Source organism: Halyomorpha halys, unplaced genomic scaffold (genome assembly GCF_000696795.3).
Source record: "Halyomorpha halys isolate HHAL.00 unplaced genomic scaffold, Hhal_1.1 Scaffold1301.1, whole genome shotgun sequence".
NCBI classification, from domain to species: domain Eukaryota; kingdom Metazoa; phylum Arthropoda; class Insecta; order Hemiptera; family Pentatomidae; genus Halyomorpha; species Halyomorpha halys.
Window position 1 is genome coordinate 44674 of NW_027105410.1, and position 9722 is coordinate 54395.

At 31.3% G+C, this 9722-nt stretch overlaps 1 protein-coding gene across 1 annotated transcript in view; it reads left to right on the top strand.

The window, feature by feature from the left end:
• LOC106689206 (EARP-interacting protein homolog) overlaps positions 1-7904 on the top strand; it is a 9941-nt gene extending 2037 nt beyond the window's left edge. The window contains exons 3-8 of the mRNA XM_014434087.3: positions 1291-1482; positions 1557-1680; positions 3189-3336; positions 4665-4854; positions 5930-6172; positions 6935-7904. Coding sequence (XP_014289573.1) covers positions 1291-1482; positions 1557-1680; positions 3189-3336; positions 4665-4854; positions 5930-6145 — 870 coding nt within the window. The 3' untranslated portion in view covers positions 6146-6172; positions 6935-7904. The remainder of the gene's footprint in view (positions 1-1290; positions 1483-1556; positions 1681-3188; positions 3337-4664; positions 4855-5929; positions 6173-6934) is intronic.
• Positions 7905-9722: the final 1818 nt, after the last annotated feature.

A 9722-nucleotide genomic window follows, 5' to 3' on the forward strand; every position in this document is an offset into this window, starting at 1 on the left:
ATATATATTTTATATTTTTTAGTGGACATAGTCTTAAAAATAAGGAGGATACAAGACATTAAATAATGAAGATGGACATTTTGGTCGAAACGTCATTTAAACAAAAAGTATTAAAGATTTTCCTTGAAGATATTAAAATTATATCCCCTCTCCCAAAGGTTGAGTAATGAAGATTATTAGTGGAATATTTATTTAAAAAATGCAATAAATTTACTACCATTGTTTAATATGCAAAGCTCCATAAATAATATAATTTATCAAACATACAACTTAAAATTACATTTCACGATATTAAATTTACAAATTATGGTAAACATAATTTGTCCAAAGTTTAAAGAAAAGTGTTTTTAAGTAATGGAATGTAAACTAAAATTTTTTTGAATAAATGGAATATGGTCTGGGTCCGGTCAAATTAAACTCAAATAGTAATTTGTGCTATTTTTATTTGAGCCAATGTTTTGACCAACGTTGAAGGGCTTTGTCAGGACTGTTTTGAGTGCACTCTGACATTGACTTCCGTCAAAACAGGTCTGACGAAGCCCTGCAACGTGGGGCGAAACTTTGGCTCAAATAAAAATACTATATATACCCCGGACCATATTACATTTATTGATACACATGGTCAATCAGCAATCTTCCAGCATAAAACTTTTTGATTATGTAGAAACAAAGATGAATTTTTGAGAAGCTTTTTTTTCACACAATGTGAACTAATTATTCTAACTTTCAAATTTCTGAATGGGTTTGAGCATTAATTGCTTTAAAATTTCCATTTGCATCATCAATTTCTTCATTAAGGATTGCAAAAACTTGTTTTAGTCCTATACTGCTTAGTATATCTTAAATTTTTGGTTGATTTGACCTGAACATGATTTAAGCTCCGATGGGAATGTTAGTTTCAGCCCAAAATTTATCAGTGTTAGAGGTTTATTTTTCAAGTTTTCAATTATTGTTGCAATTTTTTTTTTTTATATCTTCTTAATTTTTTTAGAAAAAAAAGTCAGAGAATATTGATTTATATTTAGATTAAATGAGGAATTATTTCTTAGATTCTCAAACAAACAAATTGTTATTTTTCATAAAAAAAAATGTTCAAAATTAAAGACAAAAAATTGTAAAATAGCTATTTAAATGGGCTCTAGTTATTTCCTGCAGTATTATAATTATTATTTTTAAACACAATGGTTGATCATTTCCTTATTGTTTATAAATGAATACACACATCCAACTACATGTTGGAGTAGTGCTTGGGAACCAGTGCCTTCATTTTTATATCAGCATTCATTATAGGTTTATAATCATCCTGTTGGTGAATTATGGCATTTACATTGGTCTCCTCATGATTCTTTGATGTTTTCTTCAACTTTTTCTTATGTCGATGATGAAACTAATGTTTTAAATAAATGTGCTATTTGGAAGTTACCACCAAGTGGGCAAGAGTTAGAAGAGGTTGCACAATTTAAAGGATATGACAATGTAAAAGTAAGTTATCTTAAAGAGTGTTAAAATTATTTCAATGTTTGTATCTTTATTTGAAGATTTTTTTGGTTTGTTAGATGTCAGTGTTTCACCCGACAGAGAAAGAAAAATTTGCGATGGTTTGTGAGAATAAGTTTGTGGTTTGGGATCTAGGCAATGGATCTCCTAAAGAAGTATTTGAACGAATTGTCGATCAGAAAGGTAATTATATAATTTAGGATAAATATTTTGAAGATTTTTGTAAGTTAACAAAAACAAGTATTGCAGGTAATATATAAAAGTGTTCTAGTTTTTTATTTGAAAAATGAAGTAATGTTATCTGAATTGTGTTTTGTATATTACTTACTTTGTTTTAATTGTGGCACGTCTGAGGAAAAAAGTTTTGATTGCATTTTGAACTGGATATATTCTACATATAGTCCTACAGACTGCCCTAAAATTACTGCTGCCATGAAATAATTGGACAATATACTGTAAAAGTGCCTCCACACATTAGCCAAACAATGTTAAATTCATGCGCAAGCATGTGGATGGTTTATTTTGATTGGCTTGTACAAGTTGGCCTGAATTTGTAGCCAACCCATCGGCTTATCAGCACAAATTAAAGGGCGCTTGTGCTGCATCTATGTGTTTGTTTTCAGTCTGCATTGTTTTAGATCTACCAACAGATGAATATTGTATATAATTGTTCGATATTAATGCTTAAAAATTAAAACACATTTTTATTTTATTTATTTTTTTTTTTTTATGATTTATTAAGTTTTTTACAATTACCATGGAAAATGGTATAAATCAAATTTAATACATATATATTTTTTAAATTGATGGTTGGAGTAGTATAATCATATTATAAACGTGCCTCTACATGTTTGTCTAACAATGACTAATTCGTTTATGTGCTAGAAGCATTTGAATAAGTTATTTGTTTTGGCTGGTATAAGTTGACCTGAATTTGTGGCCAACCTATTGGGTGTCAACACAAACCAAAGGGCGCTTGTGCTCCATCCACACGTTTGTTTTCAATTTGCATTGTTTTAAAACTGCCAACAAACCAATATTTGTGCTTTGGATTCAAATATTAACCCTTGTTTAATGTAGTATATATATGATAAAATCCTATTGATTTGGTATAAATGCATGGTTTCAAATATTCTTTATTAACTTTAGCAGTTTATTTCTGATTAAACATAGCACAGATATATATTAATGAAGACATTATTTGTCTAGGTATATATAAATATGTATTTTAATTAAATTAAAATGTTTCTACTCAAAATTCTAGAACAAATGGTTGAATTTATAGGTTATATAGTATTATTTATCTGAATTTTTATTGCTTACAACTTATATTGCTGGTATTTACGTTTCCTTTCATTTCACTTACCTTTATTTTGTTCCTTCTTATAATGAAAATAAAGAATGTCAAATGTAATACTCGAAAAAATTCAAAAGAACAAAGCAAGTGTGTGGATATGGGCATTTTTTGCTTCCTTTGTTTACCAAGCATATGTACAAGTCTTGGATTTGTGGCAAGTGGCAAACATGTAGATCTAGCATAAATTCTATGGAACATGTCAAATAGAAAATTAAATCAAACCTTTTTGTTTGTTAAATGTGCCATTAAAGAAAAGCAGTGATATGGGTTAGGCAAAGTTTTTACTCTACACACAATTTTATTCATAAAAATTAAAAATATTTTTAACTCTTAGGCCATACCAAAATCACTGGAGGGAAATGGAATCCTCAAGAAAGCGGTGCCCACCTTTGCACCTTCCAGGACACGAACGTCAAAGGTTGGGACTTGAGGAGTCCATCTGCTGCATGGTCTTTAGATCAAGCACATTCTTATTTAGTCAGGTAAAATTTTATTATAATTTAAGGTGACATATTGTTTCTTAATAAATATGTGTAAAAAATTCTTAATAAATAAAGTGTTAGCACGGAGTGAAAAGATGAGGAGTATCATAAGCTTGATTTCTAAAGAAAATTTTACCAGAAAGTTTAAACTAGATTGCAAAAATAAAACAGAAACCATGAATCTAAAATAATCATAACTTTCTTAATTGCAAAATTAAATGGTTTATTGCGGGAGTGTGCAGGCACTGTGCTACTAACTCCAAGGATCTGGGTTCGAATCCCACTGTGGTAGATAGTCATTTTCTGTTTCACTGTAGCCATGAGTCAGCCCTATGGGTTCGGTAGCCCTTCAAAGTACATTCAGCCTCATAAAGTGGCTATCCTCAATTGGATAAAATTTGGTGGCGAAGCGTGATTCTGACCAAATAACCTCCTTGCACAACCATTGTTCTAGTAACTGCACTTTCTTACAGAGTACTGTACCTCTGACCCTTTTCGGGTTGTAGCGAAAGAGATTTATTGATTTTTTAATTTATTTTATAGTTTTATTTGTAAATTTTTTATTGACGTTTAACTCTAAATCTATTTTCCCAGTTTAGTTACTAAGTGATCCCTTTCTGTAGAATTTGGTAAAAATATTGTAGATGTGGATGCAATATAATTTACAAAAAATATCATAAACAATTTGTAAGGTTAAATTTATATTAGATGATTAGGAGTGCGGTCTGTGAAGAACACAAATAGATAAAAACGTATTTATTAGTGCCTATGTTTCGGCCAGAAGTCTGACTTGGCTTGAAGATCTCGACCAAGCAGCCCTGACAAACGCCTGGAATTCTAGCCGAAACATTGACACTAATAAATAAGTGTTTACTTATTTGTGTTCTTCATTGACCCCAACTATATTCTCCTCATATGTATTATTCACTGTCAACAATCTACTCATCATTGTGAGGTTAAATTGTTCAATATTGTTTTTAAAGATGAGATTAAAATTAAAAGAAAATAATAAAAACAAGTATGTTATGTGCAATTGAACTAGGCTAGGTAACTAACTTCTTGATGCTACAGCGTTACTATTTGAGTTCTTTTGAGCGCACCCGAACCATATTCCTTTTATATATTATACAATAAACAATCTTTCAGTAAACGTCTTTTCTTGCCTTATTAACAGATTTATAAAAGAAGGAAACAAATATAATACAAGATAAACAATGATGGTCTTTATTTGCTTAGTTCAGGAAGGTGACATGTCTATTAACATGGCAATATGGATGACATCTTACTAAGAAATTATTAGTTACATTTTGGTTGTATATTTGTTACAGAGATGTTGATTATAATAGAAATCGTTGCCATACATTAGCCAGTTGTGGAGACGATTGCCTGGTTAACATTTGGGACCTTCGGAACGCTTCGACCATGCTGAAGCTTAGTGGTCACTCCCATTGGGTCTGGTCTTTACGATATAACCATCTTCAGGACGAATTGTTAGTGTCTTCCAGCTCTGATGCTCGGGTAATTTTATTTATACTACCTTAACTTACATCAGATGAACTACCTTCACGTTTGGATATTAGTAGTTATGTCAAACGGGCAACTATTATGCTGTTTCTACCATTTTTCTGACTGGGATAGTCGCTGCCTTAGTATGTTCAAACCCATTCATGGTGTCACTTAATTGCTAATTTAATTTACAACAAAATAGTGGTAACTTTATAATAACAGTATTCACACACTAGATCTGTTGTGATAGTTGAGAGTACATATAGTGGCTAGTGAAGCTACTGTCACATTAAAATTTGTTTGCACAATAAATTTACTGGTTTGATTGTATGTTTGGCATGATTGTTGACAGCACCTGTAGCTGCAGTGGAACTGGTGTATAATTTAAAACGAACTAAATTAACACTATGCAGTCTGCACATATTTAGTTCTAACTTTTCTATGTAAATGATCTTTTATTTTTTTAAAAACTACATCTGTGGCCCGGCAAAACCTGAATTCAAAATGCCAAAATCGGGCATTGATATAGCTCTTCCGTTCAAGAGATATCAAAATAATAAATTATGTGGCGACAAATGACGCTGTGTCCTCATCAGCTACTAATGTTTGGCTTGCATGTATAAGTTGCTATCACTAGATACGAAAGTGTTAAATTCTTGTCAATGTTATAAATTAATTGATAATAATCATTTCTGAAATAATGTTAAAAATCCTAGAATATTAGTGTTATTACACTAGATTATTAAATTGTAATAATTTACTTCTATGACAGTCACCTAAAACTAATTTATACGGTGACACTTTTCTGGTGTTGTGGAAATTATATGACAGTGGTCTTTGGTATTTACTCTTGATTGTCTAAAATGAACTTAAATATTAACTTCTTGTCAAAATTATAAATTCAGAAAAAATTATTTGATAAAGTAATCATTTTAGAAATAATTACTTTATCAATCACTGAATAACTTCATTTCATGAAATATCCATTCAACTAAAAAGATTCAAATAATATTCTAAAATGAATATTTAAAAAAATAATCTGTGTATATTATTTAAAAACTTTGAAGTTCTATTATCTGTTAATAAGGTAATCCTGTGGTGGGTTGGATCTGTAGCTTCAGAACCGAACGACAGATATCCTGATGGCAAATTAGTGGACTTTTCTGACCATGAAGATTCCGTTTATCGCCTTGAATGGTCCAACGTGGACCCTTGGCTGTTCGCTGCACTCTCTTATGATGGAAGGCTTTTGATTGATAGAGTTCCTAGGAAACATAAATACAACATTCTCGATATTTCATAATCTATTTTCCTCATTACTTCACTTTTGGTACGTATTGCTAAGCTATCATATATCTAAATAATTTTGATATATACAGATATTTTAACTTTTTTGTTATATTATTGTTGTCAAATACCCTATTATGTAACCATGAAGACAAAATTTCGAAATAGAAATGGATATATTTAACTATAAGGTAAAATTGGTATAAATTGTTGATAAATATTACAATGGTAGGAATAATAGTACTATAAGATGTGGAAACCTGAAATGTTCTATATAGTAAATATAGAGTATTGATAATATTATAAAGGAAATATCTTTTCTATATGGTTTCATGAAAGCAGAAAGTACAAATTTACCTAGATTGACGCTTGTATAGTCACTTTAAGTAGTCTTTCGGAATAAATATAATCTTTAACAAACTTACAATTTATATCTTGCATAATTCTGACATCTAAGTGATCTTCACAAAAATAATATCTATTATTTATTTACTCTAGAGAGCAGACACTGAATCTAAACAAAATAGTATTTAGTGTTTGAGTATTTACTTTCCATCGATAAATGAAGTGCTGTTTAAATCACCTGTAATTTGTTGAATTCGTGGATAATTTATACCTTTTGGGTGCCCCGTTTATTATTATTGCAAAACCAACATTTTAATTTATTATATAAACATATTCATTTTCAAGGTATTATCTCTTTGGACATATCAATAGACCTGTAAGCTGTTCATCTACCTAGGAAATAAAATCAAGAAGGAATATATACATATTTATTAAACTTAACTACTTTTTTTTTTTTTAGCTACAGAAAGTGGGTATCTCTTAATGACAGAATCGCATTCAATGGGTGTGAAGATAGGAAGAAGGCAATAATATTTTAATACGATGAAATGCGAAACTTGTTCCTTTTGATGTGAAGGATACGTCTAAATATCTATTACATGGAATCTCACTAAATATTATTACACTCTGATTATTTGAAAAAGGTTTATGAAGAAGTAAATGAATATTCTCCTTCATATATTTATCATTTAAGGAATTATATCTTTGTGTTGTTTAACCGACCAAAGATAAGAACATTATTATTTGAAAAATCTGTTAAAATATTGTTATGATTAGTTAATTTTAACTAAGACATATAAGATAATTATTTATTATTAATTTTAATATGATTCCGGTGTGAATGTATTTCAGGGACAGTATTCTAAATATGTACATTCCTTTCTGTATTTTTATTAATAAAAGTAATTCATAATAGTTAGTTATATTTGTTAATATACGATATAATAATTTAGCAATCTTATAAAAATATGTTTTGTTATTTAATTATTCATTTATTGGTGCTTCGGTCAATGAAAGACAAATATACACAACAAACTCTCCTCTATTTCATACTTTTATTAATGATCATCCAATTCTACTGATGCCCATCATTATCACCCATTCTCACTTTTGCCAATTCATCCAGAATTGGATAAAGAAACAAAATAGTAAACAAAAACTATTTATTGTTAAGCAACGTTTTGCCCCACTTTACAGGGCTTCGGAAGGACTAAGTGAAAACAAGATACAAACATTGTATGAAGTGACAGAACATTAGAATAAACATACAAAGAAAGTAAGAAAATATACAGACAAAGAAAAATGATAATCTTAAATTAAGGAAGTATAAGTGGATGTAGAATTAATAGAAGATCGACTGTATTATTTTCTCCTTTCAGAAGAACAAGTGTCCTCTCCCTAAAGTCTATAAGTACCACCTTATCAGGTGGCAGGGTACGAGAATACATCAGCAGGCAGCACAGTATATCTTGGTGTTAACCTTGATAGATAGCTCGACATTGCAATAAGATCAAACAGGTTAGGACCAAGTCTTACAGGCTTAATCACCTAACTTCTAATCTTTCTCTGCCTCAAATTAATGATCTAAAAAAGTGTGCTGAGGTCAGCCCTACTCTGCGGAGCACTTATACTGACCAGCATGGCACCTTCAACGGCCAAGATGCTCCAACAGTTTCAGAGCGGTATACTGAGAAATACTTCACTTAAAAGAGCAAAGATGGACCACATACATACGACATTCAAAGTACTGACTGTGACAGAATTTATATTGAGAAGACATATCAAATTTTTGACAGCCTTCAGTACTGTACGAACCCATTATTTAGGACACTGGCACAGACAGGACGGCCACAAAGGTGACATACACAAATAGACTCAGGCTCTACTTGAGTAAAAGTAATTAAATTATATCAACAAACGTAATAAGCTCCGTTACCATCAGACTGACACAAAATACAGACTATCCCCCTTTCCAAAAGATCAAATTTCAGCAACCTCATCTTCAAATGCATTGCCAATGCAGAAAAAGAGGATACTTTCAACCTGTTTTCATCATGACATCAACTCCATGCAACTCATGGGGCTTAGCAGAAAAACCAATTAATAGTAGATAGTCATTGATAAAATTGTAAATAAATAACTAGAGTAATAAATAGTAGAACAATACTTATTGGAAATCGTAAGAAGGTAAGTGTAAAATTTACCATATTTGTAACAAGTTCCTAAAGTTTTTGAACTTTTTTGTACCTTTAATGAACTGGAAAATAGGAGTATATCCAATATCCAACTAGAATATCTTTCTACAATCTACTTGATACGGTCAACTATCTTCTTCTAATAGTTATCAAATAGTTTTTGTGAGGATGTTATATACAACTGAATATAATTAATAGAATTAAACTATGCCTAGAACATTGTTTTAATTAAAACCAACAACAAAGTGTATGCTATCATTTTGCAACAAAATCGCATGCAAGAACTGCAGCTGGTTCATAGCTGCCGAGTGTAATGCTCCCTTATTCCCTGCAATAAAATATCCATAGAATGTAAAAGAGAAATACTTAAAGTATTGGTAATGCAGTGGATTCCAGCCCTTTGGGGTATACCTGGGAATGAGGAGGCGGATCGACTTGCACGGTTAGGGGCTAGCCAACCACAGCCACTTCTTCCTATCACTATGGACATGGCAAAAGAAATGGCCCGAAGCGTTATCACTGAAAGAGCAGAGGAGAATGTGGGGACAAGAACTGGGCGGCATTGCTAGATCCTAAGAGGCGCCCTGCATTGACTTTACTAAGAGCGGTATCAGTAGCATGCTTCAGGTTGGCTACTGGACATGACTATTTGTGGCACCACCTGAAGAAAATAGGAGTGACTGAGTCTTCAGACTGCGTCCTGTGTGGAGTTGGAGAGATGACTGGCGATCACATATTTGCATGTGCGGCAACGGGGGACTTGATTACAGACAGGAGTTACTTCAGCAAAGCTAAACTATACTGGGCTGTTTGAAACAAAATGGCAGAAATGCCTCCTTCCGCTAGGAAAAAAAAAAAATGATTCCCTGCATTCACTTTCAGGAGGTATTTGCTAACATCTTTAGCTGGAGTTTCCTACTTAGAAGCCATTTGGAGATAAGACATTTTATTATTTTATTTAAATACAAGTTTTTTGTATCAATTGTTCTTTGAAAATTATGTATGGTACATTATCACAACTTCATTAATTTTCTATAATTATTATAATTTTAC